This window comes from Phocoena phocoena, chromosome 20, assembly GCF_963924675.1.
Source record: "Phocoena phocoena chromosome 20, mPhoPho1.1, whole genome shotgun sequence".
NCBI classification, from domain to species: Eukaryota; Metazoa; Chordata; class Mammalia; order Artiodactyla; family Phocoenidae; genus Phocoena; species Phocoena phocoena.
The window spans coordinates 3,218,663-3,246,509 of NC_089238.1; the positions used below are offsets into that span (position 1 = coordinate 3,218,663).

At 54.4% G+C, this 27,847-nt stretch overlaps 3 protein-coding genes across 3 annotated transcripts; 2 read left to right on the plus strand and 1 right to left on the minus strand.

The window, feature by feature from the left end:
- The first annotated feature begins 8,355 nt into the window (after positions 1–8,355).
- On the plus strand, positions 8,356–13,157 carry UBE2S (ubiquitin conjugating enzyme E2 S). The gene is made up of 4 exons (XM_065899680.1): positions 8,356–8,595; positions 9,209–9,356; positions 10,691–10,881; positions 12,693–13,157. Exons 1-4 carry the CDS (start codon positions 8,593–8,595, stop codon positions 13,020–13,022), a joined length of 672 nt encoding a protein of 223 aa, XP_065755752.1. The 5' UTR covers positions 8,356–8,592; the 3' UTR covers positions 13,023–13,157.
- An 8,131-nt stretch (positions 13,158–21,288) lies between these two features.
- Positions 21,289–24,053, minus strand: RPL28 (ribosomal protein L28). The gene is made up of 5 exons (XM_065899690.1): positions 24,026–24,053; positions 23,604–23,692; positions 23,385–23,508; positions 21,637–21,755; positions 21,289–21,423 (listed from the first exon to the last, which is right to left on the minus strand). Exons 2-5 carry the CDS (start codon positions 23,682–23,684, stop codon positions 21,334–21,336), a joined length of 414 nt encoding a protein of 137 aa, XP_065755762.1. The 5' UTR covers positions 23,685–23,692; positions 24,026–24,053; the 3' UTR covers positions 21,289–21,333.
- A 1,503-nt stretch (positions 24,054–25,556) lies between these two features.
- On the plus strand, positions 25,557–26,093 carry TMEM238 (transmembrane protein 238). The gene has a single exon (XM_065899687.1). The coding sequence runs from the start codon at positions 25,557–25,559 to the stop codon at positions 26,091–26,093; it is 537 nt and encodes a 178-aa protein (XP_065755759.1).
- Positions 26,094–27,847: the final 1,754 nt, after the last annotated feature.

The window sequence follows — 27,847 nt, forward strand, 5'->3', positions numbered from 1 at the left end:
GCAGTTAAGTGTTCACCACCGGCTAGATTTCACCTGCTGAGGTCCATCTGTTTGACCGTAGGTTAGTGGGGTGGGAAGGGGTGGTGCCTTCAAGTACTGGTATTGGATCCCTGGTGAAATGCCCCACGTGGTGCGTGTAAGGGTTGTTCACCCATTCTTAGAAATCGCCTCTTTGTGCTGGCGATTTGTCTATGGAAAATTGGGGGTGGGTGGGGAGGGAGGGTGGTGATGCAGTGTGTCGAAGTATGGGATCATTGAGCACTCAGAGTCTCCTCCTGGGCACAGACTAGGACCATACTTCCCTGCCTCCCAGATGTTAGATGTGCCAGATACAAACCCTTGTTGCTTTAACAACTGGGGCTTTGGGGCTGCTTGTTACTGCAGGACAGTGCAGCCTACTCTGGATGGCTTTTTTGCTGTACACTCTTGCACTTCTGAATTTTTTGTAGGTGCGTTACCTACTTTTAAAAAAATAAAGTCTAAATGTAAACGTCAAAGGTGCCGGCTTTGACTGCCATTCCCCTAACTGAGCAGATGCCCAGGGGCGAGCTTAACACAGGAGACTAGAGTCTCATTCCCTTCCCATGCAAGTGATTAGCTTCCACTCAGTCGTAATGCCAAGGCTTAAACGTATGTAGTTTTCATTCAACATGGCCTCTATGTGCCTGTCAACTACTTCATTTCTGTTCAGCCAAGAAGAAAGCAATCTGATCCACATGTACCGTGCTTTAGTTGAGCAAGTCAAGGATAAGATCTGGCATAAGCATTTTCCCCTTTGTAACCTAACATTTGCTCAATTTGCAACTCAACTGTGTTGATTAATACAGCCTCTGAGCAGCTATTCTTAACGGCATTTGAGGGGGCGGGCTTGCAAACTTCTGAAATCTATACCAGATGTTGTGTGCATGTGCCTTTCTTTTTTCTTTTCATTTCTCTTCAACTTTATATTTTGAAACAGTTTCAAACGTGCAGAAGTTACAAGAATAAGTCCAAGAACTCATGTACAGCTTTTGTCAATTCACTAATTGCTAACATTTCATCACACTGCTTTATGGTTTTCCTCCCATATAAATATTTTTTTTCAGAGACACTTGAGAGTAAGTTGCCCCCTAAGGGACATTTCTGAAGGACAAGGACATTCTCTTACACAGCCACAGTATAGTTATCAAAATCAAGGACTTAACACTGATGAAGTCCATGTTCCAGTTTCACCAACTGTCCCAGTATTGTCCTTTGGAGCAATTCTCTTTTCAGTCCCTGGTACCCCGGGATTAGGTGTCGAATCTGGTTATTGTGTCTCTCGAGGCTCCTTGGACTTGAACAGTTCTTCAGTCTCTTTCATGACACACGTTTCTGGAGTCCAGGCAGCAGCATAATTTTTGTTCCAGTCCCTACCACCAGACATTTAGGGTTTTCCCATTTCTCAATACTATGAACAATACTTTGAGGAATATCTTTTTGCACACCATGGGGAGCATTCACTTACTTTTCCCTGGGAAGACCTCCCAGGAGGGTGAACTTCTGGGTCGGAGGGAGGTGCGTTTTTAAGACTTTTGCTACACAACGCCAAGATGCAGTTCCAAGAGCCTTGCCAAGTTCACGTATGTGAGAACGTCCATTTGCTCCCACCCTTGCCGGCATCAGGCATTATTCTGTTTTATCTTGATGTGCATCAGAGGTGTCTGTTTTACGGCCGTTATAGGAAGCCCCTAGTTACTATTGTTTTGTTTTGTTTTGTTTTGTGTTTTTTTTGCGGTACACAGGCCTCTCACTGTCGTGGCCTCTCCCGTTGCAGAGCACAGGCTCCGGACGCGCAGGCTCAGCGGCCGTGGCTCACGGGCCCAGCCGCTCCGCGGCATGTGGGACCCTTCAGGACCGGGGCACGAACCCGTGTCCCCTGCATCGGCAGGCGGACTCCCAACCACTGCGCCACCAGGGAAACCCCTAAAGTTTGTTTTTGTCCAACATGAAAGTCTGTGCTCTGCGGTCTAGGGTTTTTGGAGCGGGATAAGAGCAACGCGTTTCATTGCTGCTGTCTGTCACTAGAGGGAGCACCTGATCCACTGCAGGCATATTTAGCCATTAATGCGGGCCCCTCCCATTGGGGCAGAGCTCTAACCTCTGTTCAGGGGCACAAAGGAAAGTGGTTCTTGCTAATTACCTACCACAGCCTTACAGTCAACTTGCTTAAAAATGTTAAGGGCACTAAGGGGCAGAGAACACATCAGCAACCACAGACTGTGAACTCAGAAATAAAGATGGAGGCATTTACTCATGAAAAGATGCTCAGCCTCACTGGGAAGAAAGGAAATGCCGATGAAAGATGAGGCACCTTTGACCATGACTGGCACATATTCTGAAGACTGCTAATACTCGGGCTCATTTCTGCATCAAAACATTGACATCGGCTGTTTCCTCTGCCTGGAACAGTCTTTCTCCTCTGGATAAGCACAAACCTTGCTCCCTCGCTTCCTTTAAATATTTGTTTCCTTCTCGATGAAGATCTACCCTGACTCCCCGCATCTAAAATTCTCCCCCCTCCCCCCAGTGTTCCTAAACCTCCTTACCTTAACTGCTCTAATTTTTATAGTAATATCTTTTTATACTACCAGCTTTTCTTACCCACTAGCCCAGGACTTTCCCAGTGCTGGCACTCACTGAAAGTCCAGCATCTTGGGCAACCCCGTACAGTTGGCCACCCTGGGTTTAGTGCTTACTGTTTATCTGTCTCCCCACCAGAATGGAAGCCCCAGGAAGGTGGTGTCTTGCTTCCTGTCTTGGTCACTGATGTATCCCAAGCACACAGAAACACAGCCTGGCAAACAGTTGGTTCTAAATGAATTATTGAATGAATGGATCAGAGCCTAATGGTGAAGATCTAAATAAGTAGAATCCTGCCAAGGGCTACTTGGCAGAATTGCAAACACTCATGCTCTTTTGATCCTGAGATTCCACTTCTAGGAATTTCTCCTTCAGGAAAGCTCACACCTTTGCCCAAAGATAAACGTTTGAGGATGCTCACTGCAGCTTCTAGCCACAGACTGGACCGGCATAAACACCCGTTAGTTGGAGAATGCTAGAAACTCCCGTGTTCTTATCAAGGACCGCTGTGCATGCTGCCGAGGGAGGATGTGCGGGAATGTAAACGTCCAAGTAGTGTGGGGAAGAAGACACCCAGATATTAACAGCGGGTACCTGAGGGGGTGGGATTGCAAACGTGGGAGTGGAAGGAGAGCTAGAGCTGCACCTCCTACTTTTACTTCTTGCACTGCAGTAACTGTGTGAATTTCCCTCCAAGCATGTATTTCTTTAGTGATTTAATACAGATGAACAGAAGAAATGAAGATTAATTTCTGAAGCTAGAATTCAAGCCGAAGGGACAATTTGGGTTTCACTGAGCAAAAGTAAGTTTCCAGGTCTCCAATATTTAGGAAAGTAAGGACAGCCCTCCCCTAGCCCATCCCCTGCAGATTCCAGTCTCCCAAACACACACAAAAGGCCCATCACTAGGCCATCTCCTGAGTCATTCTCAGATCCACCCACTTCTCGGCCATAGCCACCACACTAGCCCAACCCATGACCAGCTCCCTGCTGGAGTTCCTGCTTCCACTCTGGGTCCTCCAGTCTAGTCTTTACCCAGCAGCCCTGAGCCAGAATCTCAACATCAGTACCAAATCCACTCACACGTCCTGGTGAGAATTCCTCATTGGCTCCCTAGGGCTCTACCAAGCCTAGCCCCTCCATACCTACCTCTACTGGCTCAGAACATTCTTCCTTCGGACCTCTCTCTCCCTCTTTCTCCACCCCTCTGGCCTTCTTTCAGTTCCTCCCATCTCAGTATTTTTTAAAAATTCTTTTTAGAAAAATAACATCTTTATTCTGACATATAACTCACATGCCATACATAAAACTCACCAATTTAAAGTGTTCTGGTATATTCATAGAGCTGTGCATCTACCATCACAATTTTAGAATATTTTCAGTGCCCCAAGAAGAAAATCTACCCATTGGCTATCAACTCTCCATCCCCCAGTCCTAGGCAATCACTAATCCACTTTCTGTCTGCATGCATTTGACTGTTCTTGACATTTCATATAAATGGAATCATACAACATGTAGTCCTTTGTGACTGGCTTCTTTCCCTTAGCATAGCGCTTTGGAGGTTCATCCATTTTGTAGCAGATAACAGTACTTCACTCCTTTCTATGGTTGTATAACATTTCATTGTAAGTAAATACCAGTTAGTTTATCCATTCACCAGTTGCTGAACATGTGGGTTGTTCCCACTTTCGGCTATTATAAATAACGCTGCTATGAATATCTGCGTATGACTTTTCACGTGGACATGTTTCCATTTCTCTGGTATATACCTAGCAGTGGAATTGCTGGGTCATATGGTAACTCTAGATTTAATCATCTGAGGAACTGCCAGACTGTTTTCCAAATCAGCTGCACCATTTTTCATTCCCACCAGCTGTGTGAGGGTTCCTATTTTCCACATCCTCCCCAACACTTATTATCTCACTTTTTGATTATAGCCACCCTGGTGGTGTAATGTGGTAGCTCACTGTGGTTTTGATGTGCGTTTCCCTGATGGCTGGTGATGCTGAGCATCTTGTCATGTGCTTATTGGCCATTTATATATCTTCTTTGATGACCAGCACCATCTCTTCTCAGGGTTATTGCAACAGCCTCCTCCCCGGCCTCCCTGCTTCCGCCCTCATGCCCCTTCATTCTCTTCTCCATCCAGCAGTCAGAGTGAGACCCCAGCATTCCGCTGCTCAAAACCCTGCCATGGCTCCCTGTTCCCCCGGAGACAAGACCACAGTCCTAGCCATGGCCTTCAAGGCCCTGAATGATACCGGCTCCCCAACTCCATCCACACATACATCTCTGTAACCTCAGCTCCCCACACCCTCCCCCTTGCCCACTCTGTTCCAACCAAACCAGCCTCCTTGCAGTTCCTTGCACGTGCTAGGCCTCTGTTCCAGCTGTTCCCACTGGCTGGAATGCTCTTCCCTGATAAGCACATAGCTCACTTCCTCCCTTCCTTCAAACTTGTGTTCACATGATACCTGCTTGGTAAGGCCTCCCTGGCCACCTGGCTTAAAATTCACAACCTGGCACACTCTGAGCCCCTCCCTTGCTCTACTTTTCTCTTTTTCCACAGCACTTGCTCCCTTCTAACATACCATGTATTTTATTTATTTATCACATTTCACTTCTGTGTCTGTCTTCTCTCACCACAGTAAGCCCCACAAGGGCAAAGATCTTTGTTTGCCTACGTATCCCAATCACCCAGAACAGTGCCTGGCACACAGTAGGTGCTCAATAAATACTTGCTGAACAAACACCTTGATCTGTCAGGTACTCTGCTAGAGTCTAAGAACAGGGTCCCTGTGCTCCTGGGGCTGTACTCATCGGGGGACAGAGACAAACACGTAAGCAAACAAATAATAAATTCTTATGGACCAGGAAGATCAAAGAGGGTGAAGTAAACAGAGCATGGGAGTGGAGGTGAGGAAGCTGCCCTGAGAGGTGACTTTTTTTTTTCCAGCCGTGCTGCACAGGTTGTGGGATCTTAGTTCCCCGACCAGGGACTGACCTCAGTTCCTTGGCAGTGAGAGTGAGGAGTCCTAACCACTGGACTGCCAGGGAAGTCCCATGAGAGGTGACATTTTAAGGTGAGCCTAGGCCATGAGGAGGACAGAGGAGGAGGAAAGCTCTCCTGGCACAGGGGACTCCCGTGTAAACTTCTTCAGGTCAGGCAGAGATTGGCTTATAGCAGGGAGACAGACAGAAAGAGGCCAAGGGGGCCTCAGGGAGAGTGTACTTACGGATCTCATGGGAGTTTGGGATTTACTCGAAACGCAGTGTGTTGAGGGCTCTTGAAAAGTTCTTAGCAGGGGTGGGGCCTGTTGGGATTTCAGGGGTCAGTAAAAAGCAGCCTCCCTGAGGTCCAACCCCTGCCACTGCCTGTTTCTGTAAACAAAGGCTGATGGGAACACAGCCAGCCCCTACATCTGCACATGGGCTTGGCTACTCTGGGGCTATAGCAGCAGAACTGGGTACGCTGGGACAGAGACTGATGGCCCGCAAAATCAAAAACCTTTACTGAGGTTTGCTGACCCCAATTTTAAGATGCAGGCGATTCCTTCCTTCTCCCTCAGGTCCTGTCGACGTCACCGATCCCCATCACGTCTCCCATCCCCACTGCCACCATCCTGCTCGCCTCCCTCTCTATTACCGCCCACGGCCCTGTCAAAGCCTCCAATGGCTCCCTAGGGCTTGAAGACAACACACCGCCCACCCGGCAGAGGCGAGAGACGTAACCGCTACCCCCCCTTACCTCTCGGACTTAAGCACCTCCCTCCGACCTACCCTCACTGGCTTCCTGGTGGCGCCCCAAACACACCAAGCGCGATCCCCTCGCCTCGCCTTTGCACGGGCTGTTCCCTTTTCTGGAATGCTTTTCCCCTAGACCTTCCCGTATGGAGCCCAAGTGATCCTTCCTCAGGTCAAAGAGCAGCCCCCACCCCTCCCTTTGTAGGCCCTTGGCCCTGATTGTTCCTCTACCGTCTTTATCACTCGCTGACATGATAGGATATACTTACTTGTTTACTGTCTGGCTTCCCCACGAAGACGTCAGCTCCCTGAGTGCGCAGGGATTTTGTCCCTTTTATGCTCAGCCATATCCCCAGAGTATCCTGCCTACCACAGGATACTCGCTCTCACTGCCAAGGAACTGAGGTCAGTCCCTGGTCGGGGAACTAAGATCCCACAACCTGTGCAGCATGGCTGGAAAAAAAAAAGTCACCTCTCAGAGCAGCTTCCTCACCTCCATGATAGGTGCTCAAAAATAAAAGCGTACTGAACGACTGAGGGTGTCCAGAGGGGAATCATAACATCCACCCAACAGGGCTGTGGCAAGGATTCAATGAGATGAAGCATGCAAAGAAACTAGAACAGCGCCCTGCCCTGCCCAGCGAGCACCGGATCGACCACCACCACTCCCGTGACCATCATCAGTTACGTCTGTGGAGTGGACTTCTGAGATACAGCTCAGTCTGACCACCACCTCCGCCATGTCCCAAGGGGGGGGGGCGCTGGGCAAGTCACTTGACCCCCCTCTTCCTTCAGGGTTCTTGGGTGTTAACTGGGCCGGACTCCTCTGCACCCGGTGGGATAAGACCCAAGGCGAGGCGCGTGGGATGCCCGCGTGCGGCCAATCTGCCACAAACTAGTCATGGCTACGGCGGTGGGCGTCTCTGCACGTTCCCGGCCCCTGTTCCAGAGGCTGGGGCCCCCTGAGGAGTCTTTTCGGGACCAGGGCAGAGAGGGCCTGACGGCGGCGCCGCGGCCGCACCGCACAGAAGCCGAGGAGGCGGGTCAGCTCCCGGGCCTCCCGCTCTCAGGGCGCCGACACTGGGCCGCCCGGGGCGCTCTGCGCCGGTTCCCCAGACTGGGAAAGGGAGTCCCGGCGAGGCCTGGCTGGCGGGAAGCCGCTGTCAGTCACAGTCAGGGCCAGGCCCTCAACAAGGCCTGGGGGCTCTTCCTTCTTTCTCGGGCACAGTCCTCACAGGAGGAGACTGAGGCCTGGCTGGGGCCATAGGTCACACACTGGACGGCCAGGCGTCTAAGCCTTCAGCGCCGGGTTGACACACCACGCAGGTCACAGGTCATTCTCAGCACAAAATGGCGCCTCGGAAAAAAACGTACAACGATTCCCAGCGCCCACCCCCACTCCCGGCTGAGGAAGGGGCGCGGGCATCCGCGCACACTCATTTGCATACACAAAAATCAACGAACTTCACTGGCTGCGAGCGCCTGGGTCCGCGCTAGGCAAGGCTCCCATTGGTCGCTCTCCATTTCCCTCGCCCCCCCCAACCCCCGTACTGCCTTCTCCGTCAAGGATTGGCCCGCGCGCGTCTCGTGACGCCACTCCACGACTGCGCGTCCCTACTGGCCGGCGCGCCTTCTATCGTCCTTTTAAACCGCCAGAGTCCCACCTCCCTTCGCCCTGCCCAGGCTCCACGGCCGACCGTTAGTCGCGTGAGTGATCTCCTGGGCGTCAGGGCGCGCGCGTGCGCCAGCGTCTCATTCAAACGGGCCAATCAGCGGTCGCGTCGCCCTTCACGTCCTCTCTCACTCTACTTCCCCTTCTCCGCCACTCCATCCTCCCGGATCCCTCCCCGACCACCGCGTACCCCCATTGGCCGGCCCGCCGAGCGCCCCCTCCCCAACTTCGGCCTGCAGCTTGCTGGAAGTGAGCGAGCTCGTCGAACGCCGAGGGCCGTGCGCGCTGACGTCACGGGTCGAGGCACGGCGAGAGGGGCCCGCGAGGGGGCGCGGCCTGTGGGCGGATATAAAAGGGCGGCGGTGCGCGCGCGACAGGCTTAGCGCGGCCGGGCACTGGGGGCGGGTGGAGGTGTGGTGCGCTTCGCGGCGGGCGTCGGAGGCAGCGGGGAGCAGAGCGGGGCCGCCGGGGCCTCGCTAGGGCCGCAGCGGCAGCAGTTGGGCCCCCCGCCCCGGCCGGCGGCCGGAGAGCGCAGGAAGGGGGCCGGGGGGACCCGCCCCCGGCCGGCAGCAGTCATGGTGAGCTAGGCGTCCAGGCCCGGGAGGGGTGGTTGGGCCCCCCCTAGAGGAGGAGGCGGGATCTCAGGAGCCTCTCGCGGGCGGCTTGGGGGATTGGAGGGCCCACCTGGGTATCCCGGGCCTGAGATGGGCCCAGGGGCCTTCCTGTAGGCGGGGCGGGGCGGGGCGGGAGGGGAGGGCCCAGCCGAGCTCCGGGCTTTTTGGCCCGCCCGTGGGTGTTTCGGGGACAACGACGCTCCGCCGCCGTCTCCAAGCTCGAGTTGGGGTTTCTAGGGTGGTCTTAACCAAGATTAGGTGGGGAAGGGGGACCGACATAGGCCTCGGGCCTGCCCGGAATCATTCGGGAACCTTGCGGAGCTACGAGCGGGCTTTGGGGTCTTCTGGGGAAGGTGGAGTCATCCGCAAGCCCTCGGCAGTCCGCCCTATTTCTAGTGGGAGATCAGCTTGGGGCGGTCGCCTGAAGCATCCTGGGTTGGGGGTTCTGGGAGCTCGGGGTGATTGACAACCTGGGACTGCAGGAGTAAGAGACTAGGGTGCCACTGCATCCTAGATCCTGCAGGAGGCACCAGGCCCTGGCTCTGCCCGTGGCTCACCCCCTTGTCTCCACACCTAGAACTCCAACGTGGAGAACCTGCCCCCCCATATCATCCGCCTGGTGTACAAGGAGGTGACGACACTGACAACTGACCCACCTGATGGTATCAAGGTCTTTCCCAATGAGGAGGACCTCACTGACCTGCAGGTCACCATCGAGGGCCCTGGTGAGTGTGGGAATGAGAGGGAGGGGTGCACTTCCTAGATCTCCGTCAATCTTAGAGCAAGGATAGGAGGCTCCCACTGTAAGGTGGACTGCCAGACCCTGAGACATGACAGGCACACCTGTTACACATGGTGCTCACAGTATGCAGGGCAGGACACTAGAAATGACAAGTAATTGTATATACTTTCCCCGTAAGTGTTGTGAGAAAAATTCTGGGGGCCAGGAGAGCATATAATGGGGCCTTACCTGGGTTTGGGTGTTTCTTCCATCCTGAAGTATGGGTAGGAATTAAGTGGGATTGGGAAGAGGATGCCAGGTGGGGAGAAATGTCAGCAAAGGCCTGGAGGGGAGGCTGGATCATCTCAAACTCCTTCATGCCGCCAGTGTTAGGTTCTCTGGGGACCAAGCAGAGAACAAGCCAAATGCAGGCTTTCAGGGAGATAACAGTAATAACCAAATAACTACAGGGGACCGCCATCTTGCAGAGTGGCTTAGCAGGTTGTTTCACGTGCACTACATTTAAGTTATTAGTTTAATTTTTATAAGTGAAGAGTGTGATGAAGGATCTAGTCTGGAGTTGAACTTGTGGGGAGGGGGTCAGGGAAGACTTCCTGAGGAAAAGAAGAAAAAAGACTTGTGAAGCTTATAGGGAACAGATCTTTTAGGGCTTGTAGGCCTCTCTTAAAGGAGTTTGGAAAGGAAGCCTTTGTAAGGTTTAAAGCCGGGCCAGTGGGTCGCTTCAGACTTCACTTTGACTTCAGTGAGGGTGGGGATAGAATCTGGAGGCCGGTCAGGAAGCCGCTGACCATGGGCATCCATCAGGTGAGAGAAGTGGTTCTGCTGGACTTGGAGGTGGGCTCAGATTCAGGAGTGGACCTGGAGGTCAGCTGCCCAGGCTATGATGGGTGGGACATGGGGGCTGGGGCATGAGGAACAGCCATGGGTCTGGAACAGCTCCCAGTGTTTGCTGCGGCAGGGAAGACCACGGAGTGGACAGAACTGTCCTGACATTTGCCTGAGAGGCTTCCAAATAGATGTTTTTCCGAGGAGCTGAGTGGGCACGTGTGTCTGTGCCTCTTGGGAAGGGTGTGCTGTGCCTTCACTTGGGAGTGAAGAGGGATCCGTGGGTGGGGACTACCAGTCAAGGGGTTTACTCTGAGCTGGGGGTGGTGCCTGTGGCCCCCTGGGAACCTGGGCCTGTCTTCCTCTTGAGAACCCCCCGTCTGGTGGAGGAGGCGGTGGGGCACTTGCCTCGCAGCCAGACCGAGGAGACTGGTTTTGGGGGTGCCTGGAAGGCCTGCGTCTCCTGACACTGTCCCCCTCCCTGCATTCCAGAGGGGACCCCATACGCCGGAGGCCTCTTCCGCATGAAACTCCTGCTGGGGAAGGACTTTCCTGCCTCCCCACCCAAGGGCTACTTCCTGACCAAGATCTTCCACCCAAATGTGGGCGCCAATGGTGAGATCTGTGTCAACGTGCTCAAGAGGGACTGGACAGCTGAGCTGGGCATCCGGCACGTGCTGCTGGTGAGTTCTGCCTGGGCCTGGGCCTCCCTCCTGGACGCACCCCAGTGATGCCCAAGCCACGGAGCCTTGTTTCTCTTCTAAAGTCAACACTGAACTGGTTGGGGCTTCTACATAAGAATCCAGATTTCCAGCTTTTCTGGAAGGGTTGGCAGTGCCCAGCTACTTTTGCTGTGGAACAAGTGATGGTTTGTGTAGCAGGACGGTGTTCTGACAGGTACAAGTCAAGCGTCTGGTTAGGGCGAAGATAGACTTTCCAGTTTCCTACAGCGTACAGTCATTGGTGTTTCAATAGTCACAGCTTGTACAACCATCACCATTGTCATTCCATCGTTCCTCAACCAGGGGTGGCTTTGTTCCATTGGGGACATTTTTAATTGTCACAGCTGGGGGTGCTACCAGCACCTGCTGGGTGGAGACAGGGAAGCTGCTGCACATCGTGCAGCAGGGACCACCCCGCAGAGAACCATCCAGGCCCACCTCAGCCACGCTGGTGCTCCGGGGTCCCCATAGGCCACTTAAAGCATGTAGGTCACCTGATGCCTCTCCACCCCTCTCACAAGGTGAAATTTAAAAAAACAAACACTGAATTTCTAATGAGCCCCTGGGGCAGCTGGTAGGGAGGATGGGGAAGGGGTTTCCTGCAGGGCCCCGGGGAGGATTGAGCACCAAGGTAAACAGACCCCAAACCTTTCCCTCCTCTCCCTGGAGTGTCAGTGGTGGCTGCCAGCAACACCAGAGATGAGCTCACAGAATAACTCCCAAGTGTCCCCAACAATCCCTAGGGCCTGCAGTGCGGGGCCCAGGCCAGGCTCAGCCATGGGAGGGCAGCTGTGGGAAAGGCGGGCAGTCAGGCCTCTGGTTGTGGGGTGCAGTTGTCAGAATTAGGGTGTGATGCTGGTCCCTCATGATTATCAGTGATGTGTGTTGGGCCAGGTGCTTTGGGGAGTACTTGTTACTGCCCCTATTTACACGTGCGAGCATTTCACCTGCTCAAGGCCAGACAAGTTGTAAGTTCCTGGGGTGCTCTGCGTTCCCTTTTAGAATCAAAGTGGAGGTAAAACAAACACGGTTTAGGGGCCACAGCTGTCTGGGTAAACTCTTAGAACGGTCTATTGGGGGCTGGCTGGTCACACCTTTCGGCCTTGATTTACTCTGCAGTTAAAATGGGCAGATTAAGGAATATTGAAGACTCACTTCCTTCCTGGACCACTCTCGACTGTCCTCAGGCATCAGTCTCTCTTTATGCCCTGGTGCCTTTCTCTTGGGTATTAACAGCTTGCCCAGCCAGGATTTGTGCCTCTGCCCTTGAGATTCCTGTTAAAGCCAGCGATAGCCGTAGCTTTAAGCATGTTCCTGTAGTGTAATGTAGAGCTAGTTGTCTAGTTCCTAAGTTGTCCCCCTCGCTTCCTTTTTTTTTTTTTTTTGGCTGCATTGCGTCTTCGTTGCTGTGCACGGGCTTTTCGTTGTGGTGCGCAGGCTTCTCATTACAGTGGCTTCTCTTGTTGCAGAGCACGGGCTCTACAGCACAGGCTCAGTAGTTGTGGTGCATGGGCTTAGTTGCTCTGCGGCACATGGGATCTTCCCGGACCAGGGCTCGAACCCATGTCCCCTGCATTGGCAGGTGGATTCTTAATGACTGTGCCACCAGGGAAGTCCCCGCTCACTTCCTGAATGACCTGGGGCGAGTCACTGATCACGGTGCCTGCATGCATGTGCCATCTGGGGGAGCGGTGTTGGGAGTGGAGGCCACAAGGCCGGATGTGTGAGGCTTGGGGGGCCGGTCCCCCCTGACCCTAGCGCTCTCCCCACAGACCATCAAGTGCCTGCTGATCCACCCTAACCCCGAGTCTGCCCTCAACGAGGAGGCGGGCCGCCTGCTCTTGGAGAACTACGAGGAGTACGCCGCCCGCGCACGCCTGCTCACAGAGATCCACGGGGGCGCAGGTGGGCCCAGCAGCGGCAGGGCCGAGGCCAGCCGGTCCCTGGCCAGCGGGGCTGTGGCCTCCACCGCTGACCCCATGGCCCCTGGGGGCCCAGGAGGGGTCGAGGGGCCCATGGCCAAGAAGCACGCGGGTGAGCGTGATAAGAAGCTGGCAGCCAAGAAGAAGACGGACAAGAAGCGGGCGCTGCGGCGGCTGTAGTGGGCTCTCCTCCCTCCCTCTCCCACCCGCCCCCAACTCTGTCTCTAAGTTATTTAAGTTATGGCTGGGGTGGGGGAGGGCACGGGGGCACTCGGACCTGGATTTGTTTTTCTAAATAAAGTCGGAAAAGCAGCTGTTGTTGCCTCCACCACCCTGGCTTTGAGCAGTGGGCACCCCAGCCCGAGTCTTCACGTGGGCTGAGCACAGGTCTCTCAGCCCAGCGGGCCTCCTGTTGGAGTCAGAGGCGCCCTCTGTCTGAGGGGTGCAGTGCCAGGCACGGGCCTGCTGCTGATCTCTCCCGCCCTTGTTCTCCTGAAATGGGCATAGTGGCCGGGCAGTGGGTGTGGAAGCCCCGTCTGTCTGCCGTGCGCTGGGGCACTTGATCCCGCTCTAGCCAACAGAACATGTTCCTGTGGATTTCTGTATCATATATCAAAAATCCCAGGCCTAAGGAGACACCTGTCTTACAATTTGTGTTGGTTGGAAGTTGGTGTGATGGGCTGGTTGCTGCTCGGGTTTCAGAAGTGAAGTTGAGGATCCACTGGGCACGTTCCTTTCTCGGGTCCTCTTCAAACTCAAAGCTGGCGGGATTCAGTTTCTTGGGGTCATAGGGCCTGGGGCTATCCCCAGCTCCTAGAAGCTGCCAGGGTTCTCACCCCACAGCCCCCTTTTGTGGGACCCAGTTGATTAGATGAAGCTGATGAGCCCCGGGTGATAACTTGACTGCAGGAACATGTCCCAGCGTGGTCACAGGTTCTGCCCTCACTCCAGGGGAGGGGGCAGGAGACCCGGCAGCGCACGTCAGCTTCCTGCATGCACCCCTGCGGCATGGCCCTTCTCCCTGCCCTGTTCCTTCATCTGCAGGAGGGCAGACCTGCTGGTCGTTGTACCTCTTGGACTGTTATGGAGGGTCAGGTAAGGGCCGCAGACCCGGACAAGTGTCGGGGTTCTCGGCTGGTGGGAGAGTAGGGAGTGGTCAGCCTTGGCAGAAACCAGCGAAGGCACAGATGGGGAGGCCAAAGATTTTGTCGCCCTCTTTCAGGCTCTGTGCCGGGCCTTAGGACACAGTGTCAAAAATGATCACGGGCTTCCCTGGTGGCGCAGTGGTTGAGAGTCTGCCTGCCAATGCAGGGGACACAGGTTCGTGCCCCGGTCCGGGAAGATCCCACATGCCGCGGAGCAGCTGGGCCCATGAGCCATGGCCACTCAGCCTGCGCGTCTGGAGCCTGTGCTCCGCAACGGGAGAGGCCACAACAGTGAGAGGCCCGCATACCGCAAAAAAAAAAAAAAAAAAAAAGATCATAAAATACAAAGAAAGGAAAGCCTGGTATGCCAGTTTTCACAGTTGCTTCCTTTGTAATCAGCAAAGCCTGGAAATATAACCCACATGTTCACCAATGGATGAATGAGTAAAGGAATTGTGAATTCACACAGTGGAATACTACTTAGCTAAACACTGATACACAAAATAACATGCTGAGTGAAGCCATATACGGAAGAGTACAAAATACTTGATTCCATTTCTATGAAATTCTAGAACAGGCAAAGTTAGTCACTAAGGGCCAAAAGCAGATCACTGGCTGTCTGAGATAAGTAGGATAAAGTGTACAGGGGTGTGGGAAGACTGGGTGTGATGAGTACATTCCAGATCCCAATTATGGTGGGGGTCACATGGGTGCATAATTATGTCAAAACTTATAAAGTATATACTTAAAATAGGTGTATTTTACTTTGTGTAAAGTATATCTAAGAGAAGTTGATTTAACTTTTTAAATCAAGGACTTCTGTTTATCTAAAGGAGAATGAAAGACAAGTCAGTGGGACAAGTCAGTGGGGTTGTATGCAATCGAAATGGACAAATCCAAACATGTATAAAGAGCTCCTACAAATCAGTAAGAAACAACACAAAAGTTGGCAAAAGCATTTGCACGAATGCTTCACAAAAGGGGAAATCCCAACGACTACCAAGCACATGCAAAGATTCCCGTCATCACTAGTGATGGGGAAAGTGCAGTGTAAACCCAAGTTGAGACCACTATGCTCCCGTGAAACTTGCCACAATGATAAGATCTGACAACGCCACGTGCAGAGCCACGGATACTCTCCTGGTCCACAGGGCGACCCTGGCAGGAGCGTGAAATGGTAAAAGTCACGTGGGGACGCAGTAGTATCTCATTACTCAGCCTTCTTGCACATGTACCATAGGCTGCAAAACCACATTTGTCCTAATTGCAAGCAGTATAAACATGCTTGTATATTCAAGGAGCAATACTATACAACACAAAAGTAGTGAGTGGACCATCACTACTTCCAGCAGCGTGGAAAACGACAGCAGCCTAACAAGCAAGTCACAGGAGACCCACAGTCTGAATGCCTTCGCACACAATTCCAAAGCCGTCAAAACCAAGCTGTGCTGCTAAACACACATACCTTGGCGGTAAAGCTGTAAAAGCAAGCAGATTGTTTCCCTAAAGCTCAGGATACTGGTTACCTCTAGCCAGTAGGAAGCCCACGAGGGAAGTGTATAAATGTGTTCTGTGTGCTTTTCTCTTTGTCTGCTACATTTCAGAATTTTAACAACATGAAGAAGCTCGTTGAGATATGGACCAATCTCCAAAATATGTGAGAAAGAGCAAAACGCAAATGCTGTACCAGATACGCTACCATTTCTGTTCCTTTTTGTTTGTTTTAATTTTGTTTTAAATAGGATGTGGGACTTCCCTGGTGGCGCAGTGGTTAAGAATCTGCCTGCCAATGCAGAGGACACGTGTTCGAGCCCTGGTCCGGGAAGGTCCCACATGCCGCGTAGCAACTAAGCCCGTGCACCACAACTACTGAGCCTGTGCTCTAGAGCCTGCAAGCCACAACTACTGAGCCCACATGCCACAACTACGGAAGCCCTCCCGCCTACAGCCTGTGCTCCACAAGAGAAGCCACCACAATGAGAAGCCTGTGCACCGCAACGAAGCCCCAACGCAGCCAAAAATAAATAATAGGATGTGTATTTGCTTGCATATTCATCGAATGCCTCCAGAAGGTTACATTAGCACCTGCAAATACTGTCCCAAGAAAGGAGAGCTTGGAATACCATGTGCACGTTACCCATTCAAAAAACAGACTTAAGGAAAAAAAAAGCAAGCAAAGACTTGACTTGTTTTAATTTTAAAGGTAACAAGAGCTTCTTCAGTGAAACGGCTCCCTCTCATTCCCATCTCCCCACACCCAATTCCCTTAATCAGGGACAACCAGTGTCAGCAGGTTCCTGTGTATTTTTCTGGGGAAATTCTATGCAAACGTAAGCAAATTTAAGCATATGTTCTTTTTATTTTATTTTTATTTTTTGGCCACACCATGCTGCCTGTGGGATCTTAGTTCCACGACCAGTGATTGAACCCGCTCCCTCGGCAGTGAAAGCGTGGAGTCCTAACCGCTGGACCGGCAGGGAATTCCCATAAACCATAAACATATATTCTTTTACGTCCAGCGTTTCATGTGTATAACACAGCACGTCGCACCTGAGTTTTTTGACTTAGCACATCTTGGCCATCTGTCCTGCAGCACTCACAGCCATTCCCTGCCCTCAGCTGTGCCATAATGTATGTCACACTGAGCTGGAAGGAATGACCTTTGTGCATGGATCCCATGGCACACAAGGAACAGAGTCAACCTTTTCAAGTGACATCCCTGTGCCAGAGGGCACATTCATTTGTAATTCTGTACAGACATGGCCAAACTGTTCCCCGTGGGTTCGTACCAATTGACGCTGTCAGTGACGTAAGTGTGCCCATCACCCCCACAATGGCCTTAAGCGCACTTTGATTTTTACCCAACTTTTGGGTGTTTCTCAACCTGAGAGGTGAACACTATCTTAATCTATCTTTAAAAGACTTTTTTTTACAAGTTTTGGGGTTACACAGAAATCGTGAAGACAATAGTGTCCCCCCTCCCCCACCCTTGGGTGCATCTCCTCCATAAATGCTACACTAAGCGAAGGTACTGAAACAAATGTGCTGGTTTTGCTGTGAGAACCTGGCCAAGGGCCACGGGGGTAACATACAGTCAGCGTGAACTCAGCAGGCCTGGGGTGCTCAAGGCCCACAGGTGGATGATTGTGAACAGTTTTCAAGATGAAACACAAGGGACTTCCCTGGCGGCCCAGTGGTGAGGACTCTGCACTTCCACCGCAGGGGCCACGCGTTCAATATCTGGGCAGGGAACTAAGATCCCACATGCCAGGCGGCATCGTCGGATCCGGGGCTGGGATCCTGGGCTCCTTGCTTGTCTCCAAACCACGTGCTCATGTCATTTTCATAATTAAAGACTTTAAAGAACAGATTTTATTACAGCAAATGACTACAAGAGAAACAAAGAGATTTTTTAAATTCCTGGACTGGGAAGAAACAGCCTGGAGGGAATGCAGCAGAGGACACAGCGGTGTATTCACAGAACTCATGTAGACTGGGAGCCACGGGCACTAGCGTGTGTGGATTTGTCCTCAAAGTGGTCGGAAAAACACGAGCATTGTTTTGTGTACAAATAGTTATAGACATGGGAACACATTTGTAATTGTTTTGAGTCCATCTGCTCAAGATAATTTATAATAAACTGTTCGTTCATGCAAGGAAGATTTGTGGGCTTGTCCTGGCCGGCCATGTTACAAGCTTTCTGCACATTTAACCACAAGGACTTAGGAAGTAAGGTCTATTCATATGCACGTGTCACAGGCACAGAGGTTGAGGAGTGATGGAGCCCTGATGTATCCGTGAAGATGGAACTATAATCAAGGCCATCCCTTCCCACGAACAGAGCATGTCTCAGCCCCGAGTTTCCACTGCTCTGAGTGACCTTGCGCGGGGTAGCTGCCAAAGGTGCGCCCTACACTCTGCAGACATTCCCCGGATTAGTACTGGAGACAACAGCAGCAAACTAAACCAAGATTTCTGCATTGCGGAGCCCTGAGGAATCAGACGCCTGAAACCACCTTATTGTTTCATCTGTAGGGAAACTGAGGCGCAGAGAGACTAGTGACTCACGCAAGCGCAGGAGCTGGCACATGTGGAACTGGAGGAGGATGCTGTGGGTGGTGGGGGGACGGGAAGGGTGCGGGCATCTCTCTGGGCACTTGCCTGTAATCTCACTGCCTCCTGGCCCCACTGTTCCTGCCGAGAAGCCAGCAGTTAGTCTTACTGCAGCTCCCTTGCACGTGAGGTGCTCTTCTCATGCTTTCCAGATTCAGCGTTTTTACTGATGTGTCTGGGTATTTATGATTTTTTAAACCTTGTATTCTTTATTTGCTTTTCCAATTTCCACGCCAACATACATCACTTGCGAGAAAACAAAGTTTGCATAGATGGCCCCCCATAAGAACCACACCTGCCGCCAAGCTCTCTCCTTCCCCAGGAGGGAGATGGGCAGCTGAGGCCTGGAGTGCCTGCAGCACTGGGGCTCCAGCAGCAGAGCCTCACGACTGAGACCTGCTCCCTCCCACCAGCCCTCTCCTGGTTCCCCCTCACCGAAGTGCCATCCAGACCCCTGGCGTGGCATGCCCAGCCCAGCCACCCTTGATGGCCTGGCCACCCACAGGGCTAGAGGTCCAGAGACTGAGCGAGGCTGTGTTATGAGGAGGAAACTGAGGCCACAGAGGGAGGTAGTTATCTTGGGGGTTCAGGTGACCAGCCGGACTCCACGTGGGCTAAGGGCCTAGAGGAGCAGGGCTCTGGGGCAGACAAGGAGAGGGACACCATCTGACGACCGGCCGCCACATGGGTGAGCAGATGCTCAGCGCTGTGTGCATGTGGTATGCTGGGGTGCCAGGCTAAGTACTGCCTCACAGGACACTCCCGCTAGATGGACTTAAGTGCTGTGGAGAAAAATGAAGCCGGTGTGGGGGTGGGTCTTGATTTTTAAGAGTGGCCAAAAGAGGGACTTCCCTGGCAGTCCGAAGTTTAAGACTTCGTGCTTCCACTGCAGGGAGCACGGGTTCGATCCCTGGTCAGGGAACTAAGAACCCGGATAGTGGCCAAAGGGGAAGAAAAGTGGTCAGGAGAGACCTCACTGCCCGGCAACATGTGCGAGTTAAGAGGCCCTGGCTCCCTGTGGGGAAGCACCTTCCAGACAGAGTAACAGCTAGTGCAGATGGTCCCAGGCAGAACCGCGCTCTCCGGGTGGACAGCAAGGCGCTGGGCATCTGAGTGAAGATGGGCCCGACTAGCCAAGGCCAGGGGGCTGCCTTTCACTCGGAGTGGGATGGGAACCGTGGGAGGGTTTTGAGCAGGTATTAAGTCGCCTAAGTTCCACCTGGAACTAAGGATACCACTCCACCTGGGTTGAGGACAGACCCCAGTGGGGTGAGGGTGGATGGTCCAGGGGAGGAAGAGGGTTTGGCAGGAAGCGATCACGTTCACGGCCACAGAGGAAGGCTGGAGCAGGCAGCAGGGTGGGAAGGGGGTCAGGAACTGACCAGGTGTGTGGAGCTCCTGGACCCCAGCACAGAGCTGTGAAGTGGGGGCAGGGTTGTCATCTCTGCACAGGGTCCTCAGGATGGCAGAGACCTGAATCCTTGGCCCATGGCATAGTGGCTGGCACATAATAGGTGCATAGGAAACACACCAGGAGCAATGATGTGGGTGACCTTTACCCGTCTGAGCCTCGGTTTCTACATCTGTAAGGCGGGGATGACACCTGCTTCATGGCACATCTGGGGTAGTCAGAGCAAACAGCCACTCCTCAAGTGTACATGTATGTACGTATATGTGTACACACGCACGCCACACGCCCATCTGAATAGAGACGCCATCCAGCTTGTGATAGGCTTAAACCGCTACACCAACAGCTAATTACCACACTTACCTGCCTTCTTTAACCCAGGGGTCCTCAAACCCCGGGCTGTGGACTAATACTGGTCTGCAGCCTGTTAGGACTGGACCGCACAGCAGATGAGAGGCAGAAAGCAAAGCTTCATCTGCTGCTCCCCATGGCTCGCGTTACTGCCCAAACCATGTTCCCCTCCCCCAGTCCCTGGAAAAATGGATTTCCACAAAACCAGTCCCTGGTGCCAAAGAGGTTTGGGACCGCTGCTTTAGCCCACTGAATTCTGACCAGAGGCAGAGAGCTCCAGTTACTTGCCCAAGGCCACACAGCTAGCAGCTGAGCTGGCAGAAGGACCCAGGCAGGTGCCCAGTGGCAGTGCCCACAAGGACCACGTCTCGGTTGTAATAAACACAAGGAAGCAACTAGGAGAACCGACGTTAGACCCAGTGGTCAGAAAAGACCTCTGAGGAGACAGAGCTGTGCAGCCTGGGGGAGGGCTGGAGAGAAGGCTGCGCTGGGGCAGTCAGGAGCAGCTGAGGGCAGTCACCTGCTAAGAGCAGGAAACAGGTGAGGGACGGTGCTGCAGGGACGCTGGGCTCACCCCCAGTGCAGCAGGAGGCAGAAACACTTGGCCAGGCGGGCTCCTCGCCGAAAAACAGCTGTTTAAGGACATGCCTGCTGGCAGGAAGCCTGAGGCTGCCACCTTCCTCCTGGGGGGCGGGTGCAGCTTATGTCCCCCCCCCCAGGTGTGGACAGAGTCCCACAGGCTTCTGGACTCAGGAGCTGCACTGGTGTCCCTGAGTACAGTTCTGGGCCCAGACCAAAGGCCAAGGCATACTGAGGGCCCTGTCCACCCCCAAGTCCTAGGATGCTCACTTCACACCTGCAGAGCCCCCTGGAGAGGCTGAGCTGCCCCAGGACCCACAGTGGGAGGGGAGGGCCAGCCTGCCTCAGGCTGGAAGAGGCTGGGGTCCCAGACAGCAAAGACCCAGACTGTAAATGCTTCCTCCTTCAAAGGCCACACTGCCAACACTGCTGTGACACAGGCCACAGAACTATACAGAAGGTGTGCTGACCCTTGGTCTAGATGCCCACCCCTTGGGAACCTTAGACTAAATGTTAAAAAATCAAAAATTTCCACCTAATGTCTCTCCTGAGGCTTTGTCATGCATCAGCGGAGGATGAGATCATGCCGATTCTAGATTTTACTTAACCTGCAGTTCCTTTTTTTGCGGTACTGGACAATCACCTCTGAGCGTCAAATGTAAAAATTCACACCAACGCCAGCCCTCCGTGATGGGCAGAAACGATGGGCCAAGGACACACACAAAAGCTGGGGCTCAGCTCCCCCACCTGGACCTGGTCCCTCCAGACTCAAGACACTGGGACAACTGCGTGCTGCGGGCTGGTAGGGGAACCCCTGGGGACATGGCCTGGAGGGCAAGGAGGTTGCGGCAAGTCAGCTGACAGCTTTATTGCATTGGGGAAGGGGACAGATTGCTCAGGAGCTCTTGGTGGGGCGGGTCCGCTTCCTCTTCACCATCACAGGCTTCTGGCTGCGCAGGATGGCGCTGGCTCTGCGGATGGCAGCCTGGGAGGCGAGGCGGCCTCAGGTCACCCACCCCACCAGCTGTGCCCCCCACCCCCACATGCCTCCCAGATGGGCAACGGTCCCTCTTTCCCAGAGCGCAGGTCCAGCTCCAGTCACCAGAGGGCCGTCCTTCACAGCACTGGCCAGGCTCCCTGGGTCCCCACTGTGTAGTTGCCTCCACCACCTGGCATCAGCTCTCCAGCCCCCACTCACCATACGCAAATCCGGGCGGTACTTGTTCTTTCGGATCATGTGCCGGATGCTGCTGAGGGTGGCCCGGGCATTCTTGTTGATGGTGGTCCGCACGTAAGAAGTGGCCGGCTTTCGCTGGCCTGGTGGGGTGGGGAGATGAGGAGCCCCAGGGGTCAGACGGTCTGGACCTTTGGTGCCCACTCCCAGGGTGAGGGCACAATCCCACCCAGAGAACCTGAGTGCCCAGACTGTGTGAGCCTGGGAGGCAGCCCCATCTCCAGGCATCAACTTACAGGACAATGGCAAGGACAACCACAGGCGAGGCCCTGCACCTGTATAGGCGTCTCCTCCCCAGCCTGCCCGAGACACAACACTGTTCATCTCACTGGACAGAAGTGGAAGCAGACGCAAAAGGACCAGGACTCCCTTGCCCAAGGTCCCATGCACAGTTGTGTGACTCCAAGGAGAGCCTGGGTGAGGTGGGCACTTGGCACCATGCTGACCAGGTGGCGAGCGCTCCCCAGAAAGCAGCTCTGGCTCCTCTCCCTTCCGCACCTTCCTGGGCCCTAGCTACCGGCTCAGCAACAAGTGTCTAAAACGCCAAGCTGTGAGGCTGGGGTGATGTGGAGCCACGGGAGGACCAGGGTAAGAAGAGTCCTGGGGAAAACACCTGCCCCTCACCTGTGCACAGGTAGAGTTGGACTCCCCTGCCCAGGATAAAAAGGAAAACACCCCCTTTATTGTGCCAAAGAGCTGATGGGGTCCCGGCTAGGATCCTGTGCTCCTGGGTTTCCCCCCCGATGCCAAGGTCCCTGTACCATACTGGGGATTTGATGTTAGCCTTCTGACCCCAGAGGAGAGCCCATGTTACCTCCTCAGGTCAACCAGATTCCTGACAGCCGAGGAAAAGCCACCCAACAATCCAAGAAGGGAAAGCAAAGTTTTTGGGACCCAGCGCACCAGAACAGGGTTCTCAGGAGTGTGGGAACCTGAGAAGCCCAAAAGCATAAATAACTGGTTGCTCCCGGGTCTGTGCTTCTGGGAAGGGAGGTTAACCGCCTTCCCCCTGAGAACAGAAGGCAGCAGATGTGGCTGCTGCTGTCAGTGAACAGGACACAGGGCTCAGAACCCAAAGAGAAACCGGTCCTCATCAGGGATCCGGGAAAAAGCTCATTCTTATCTGTTAAAACCCACTGCCCATCTACAAACAAAAAGTGTTGCGGGTGTGATACCATGACTCAGCTATTACCAAGACACACCCCTGCCTCCCCTTGACCTCCTCTAAGAGTCTAAAAGAGCCTGTCTGGGCCTGAGACACAGGGAAGTGGGATGCTGAGCGCCCCATTCTGAGTCCTTGAAGCCAGAATGGGAGCCAAACTGCTGCTTCAGACCCAAGCTGTCACTTCCTATGTGGGAGCTAGAAGGCGGCTCCCCATCTGTTTACCTGAATTTTCCCACCGGTGGAGACAGACTTCCACCTGCTTCAAGGATTTATTCTGAAAACATCATCAAACCGTGCAACCCTGTAATTTAACCCTGACAAGCAACCAGCGGACTTCAGGTGCTTTTAATTTCTCCACTTTTTAGATGATAAGCTCACATACTGGTGGGCTAGCTTGGAGAGGAACCAGCCCCCCAGGTAAACGTCCTGACCCCAGGAATCCTCCATTCAATAGCACAACCACTCCCGCGGCCCGACAGTAAAAAACCACAGCCCCCTGCCCCGGATGGGGGTCTGTTGCCTGGGCCCAACCAGGGCAAATGCTCACCGGATCTCCGCTTCATGACCACCACGACCCCTTTGCCGTCCGCCGCCGGCTCCACGCCCACAGTCTTGCGGTGAATGAGCCCGTTGTAGCGAAAAGAGTTGCGGGCCTTCAGGTTATTGGGTTCCTGGGAAGAAGGACGCAACGCGGTCGTGAAGAGAAAGGGGACACAACAATCGTAAAGGTCCCTCCCTCCGACCCAGCCGTCGGGGCCCCGCTTACGGTGCTGTACGTCTGCTTATTCCTCTTGATCAAGAAACTGGAGCAGTTCCGCACGACCATCCATTGCAGGTGCGCGGACATGGCGGCAGCTGCGGAGAAAGGGGCGCGGGAAAACGTCAGGGGCACAGCAGGCCGACGCCGGACAACAGAGGAAGGCTGCATTTGGGGACCGGGCGAATGGGAGCACCGCGTGGGCCGAGAGCGCCTAGAAATTTGCCAGGCGGGGCTGGGCGGCCTAAGGTGGAGGCGCTAACCGGGGCGGCCGAGACTAACTGCGGAGGACGAGAGATGAGAATCCACAGCGACCTAAGGCGGCGGGGCCGGGGTGAAGCCAAGAGCGCGAGAGGCGCAGTGAGAGAGGCAGACAGGGGCACAGACACCCGGTGGCAGGCGCGAGAGGCGGTCACGCGGACGCAACTCACCTCCTCTCGTGGCGGCGACCGGATACGGAAAGAGGCAGGCGGGGGGCGGGGCGACGCCTTTAATAGCAACACGCATTTCCGCTTCCTCTCAGGGTACGCGCGCGCCGTCGCCTGTCCCCGCCTCCTTCCGCCCGCCTCCGAGGCAGCTCGTTCGGCTATTTCCTCCAGTCAGTCTCAAACCGTTCGGGAACTTTCGGACCTCTTCGGCTGGGGACCCGAGGGCGTGTTCTCGACGCGGAGTTGGTACAGTTCCGAGGGCCCTTCGTGTGTTTTCGGAACTCCACGGCTGGATTTCCGAGGGTGTCCCTTTCCAGAAGTCCCAAGTCCCCTTCCTCAACGGCTTCTCTCCAATATTGCCACTCAGAGCTTGGCACAGGATGGGTGCTCAATAAACATTTGTTTTATGAATGAACTTGTTAGTGCGTGAACTATTTAAACCACACAGGGACTTCGGGTGCTTCCAGGTTCTTCGTAGGCCCTTCCAGGTTCTTCGTAGACCCTCGGCTATTCCCGACGAAGGCGGGCAGGCTCGGTCGGACATTTTCGGAACTCTCCGGAAACACTCTTCCGAAGGGCGGCCGGCTTCCCTCTTATTGGCCCATGCCCGCTTCGAATCTCTTCGGAAACACTCGGTCTCCATTCGGCCATGTTCGGAAACCTTCGGCTAACCCCGGGAGCTCCCTCTCAATTCGCCCTCCCCAGTGTCCTCTTAAGCTCCTACACTATTTCGAGTCTAGAGAGAAGCCGGGCGGACCCTTCTCGCAGACTGCCACCCATTTCCTCTAAGGGCGAGGTGTGTTTGGAGGAAAAGAGATTTGCCTGGGAAAGGTCTTGGTTTCTTTAGGGACTGCATACCTGTTCGCCCAGCTTATTTCCTGTGCCTCGCGGACGCCGGCCCTATTCTCCCCCTCCATTCCGCCCTATGTCACACCCATTACACTTTAGGGAAGTTTATTTTCTGTTGTCAGGGTCCTCTTTAAGGGGCAGGAGCCTCGCCTGATATACCTCTGAGTCCTCAGCCTCACCAGCACAGGGCCTGGAGAGACTCCAAGTGAACAGAAGGAATGACGGTGCTTTATGTCACCTCCATTAGGGCACCTTGAGTTGTGCTTATGTCCAGAAACTCCTTGAGGGCAGGGGCCTTGTCTGGCCCATCTCTGTGCCCTTGGACTTCGCCATAATGAGTCCTGACAGTCCAGAGGCCCCAGGAGAAATCTGAGCAAACAGGAATGTTGGGGTTTGCCCTGCTGCCTCTATTAGAGCACCCCGGATTTTCACCATGCGCTGCTTCAGGCTCCTTACGATGCAGGGGCCCTGGGCCGCACTAATCTGTGCGCCCAGCTGCCCCCAGCATCGGCTTCTGAGGGCCAGGGCGCCCTCGGGCCGGGCCCGTCCGCACCCAGCCCAGCTCAGGTGACCAGGCGGGTGCCGGGCACACCTGGCGCAGTCCCCTGACCCCGCCCCGGACCGGGCCGCACCCGGAACGCGGAACGCTCTCCGTCGGAGCCAGCCGCTGCGGTGGAGCAGGTCCATGGCGGCGGTGTCGGCGGTGTGCGCCTCGCAGGGGCCCCCGCCGGGCGCACCGTCCCCGCCGGCGGGCGCGCCTGTGCCCGCGTCCGGCCTGGGCCGCTGCCGGTTGGCGCTGCTGCTGGCCGTGGCGATGGACGTGGCGGGCATGGCGGCGCTGCTGACCGGCGTGTTCGCGCAGTTGCAGGTGCGCGGCCGCGACTTCGGCGACCTGCTCATCTACTCGGGCGCGCTGCTCGTCTTCCTAAGCCTGCTCGGCTGGATCCTCTGGTACACCGGCAACATCGAGATCTCGCGCCAGGAGCTAGAGCGCGACTACGGCCTGCGGCCCTCGGCGCTCGCCCGCCTCGCGCGAAAGCTCTCCCGCCGCTGGTCGGCGCCGGCTTCCTCCTCCGCCGGCCGGCGCGCCGCGCCCGGCGCCTGGGGAGCGCGCCCCGCCGCCCGCACGCCCCAGCCGCCCGCCGCCGGCTCCCGCCGCGTGCGCCTGCAGCTCGCCGCGCTCGAGGCCGGGCCTGGGGCGGCGTGTGCGAGCAAAGAGTGAGCCCGAGGTGAGGGGCGGGGAGCGGGGCGGGGCAGAGGGGAGAGATGGAGGGACCGAGGGACAGGAGGGGAGATGGAGGGACAGCGGGAGAGATTGAAGGCGGACGGAGAGCTGGAGAGGTAGTGCGAGGGAGGGAGGGAGGGAGGGAAGGACAGAGGGGAGAGATGCAGAGACATCAAGGAGAGATGGAAATGGAGAGGGAAAGGTGCAGAGACAGAGACAATGGGGAGAGAGAGACAGGTAGAGGTCAAGATTGGAAGGCAGAGAAGCAAAGACTAGCAGAGACCCAGAGGATGAAGACCTAGAGACAGTAGGCATGGGTCAGACTGGGGAGAGACAAATGAGACCCTGCCCCCAGACGTGCGTGAGGGCTGGAGAGTCACCTTTAGCTCCACCAACACTTGGAGATTATTCGTCCGTGTGCACCAGTCCCCAGGTGCACCGAGTCCTACTTCCCATTTAATCCTCCAAGTGTAGCAGAGTCTCTGAGGTCACTGCTATTACTATCCCCATCCCAGGGAGGACACTGAGGCCCCAAAAGGTGCCACCTCTTGCGAAAGGGGAGGTACCTGTTGCACTCTCCAGAGTGCACTCCTCCACCAGAGACCTGCTATGGCTCCCTGTTGCCCTCTGGTCAAATGCAAGCCGCTCACTCTGTGTGTGTTTGCCACATCTCAGCCCCACATCTCCTGCCTTCTCTGCGGTTAGAATGACCTCCCTCAGTCCACGATGGCCAGGCTGTCTCACACCAACTGGCCTCTGTCCATGCCTTCACCTACACTGGGGGTGCCCTTGTTGTCTGCACTCCACTCAGAAAACTTACCAGGTGTCTTTTCAGATCCAACTGAACTTCAGTGCCTTTCTCTGGGTCTTCACATTGTCTGAGTTACCCTTGTTATTGCTTGTATCACTGTGTGTTGTATGTGTGTGTGCTGATACTGTCACTCCCACCCAACAGGGAGCCCCTGGAGGGTAAGGCCTGGGTCCCTGGTGTCTTGGTTCTTAGCATGCCCCAGCAGAGAGTGAACTCAGGAAGTCAGAGGTTGATGATCCGGTGGGTGGGTGGATGGATGGATGGATGGATTGGGTTGATGAATGAGTGGATGGATAGATTGATTGATGGATGGATGGGTAGATGGAGTTGTGGGTGGATAGGTGGGTGGGTGGGTGGATAGAGGGATAAATGGATGAATTGCTTGATGGATAAATAGGTGGTGGATGGGTGGATGTAGTTGGATTGATGGATGGATAGATGAGGGTTAGATGGATGGATAAATTGGTTGATGGATGGGTGGGTGGATGGATGGATATGGTGGGATTGATGCTGGTAGATGGGTGAATGCGGGGTTGTATGGATGTTTGGACAGATGGGTAAGTAGATAGATGAGAGGATAGATGCGTTGGTGGGTGGGTGGATGGATAAGTGAAACAATGGATGGATGAGTGACTGAATCAGTTTCTCAAATGGGGGTTACATAAAAGAATTAAATTCTAATGCCCTAAGACATTCTTTATAGGTGATGAATTAACTTTCCTTCTATGCATCCAGAAGGACAGTTATATACCCTTTTTTTGTGAGAATTTTGAAAATAGTCCAGTCGTATGCTATGTTCTGTGGTTCAGATGAGGAAACAGTTTATGCACAGATGAAGCGAGCTGAGCTAACACAGAATTTGGCATACAATGCAGAAATAACCACCTGCGGTTAAAATTACCCCTGGAAACACTTTACCTTGCCCAGAAGTCTAACACAG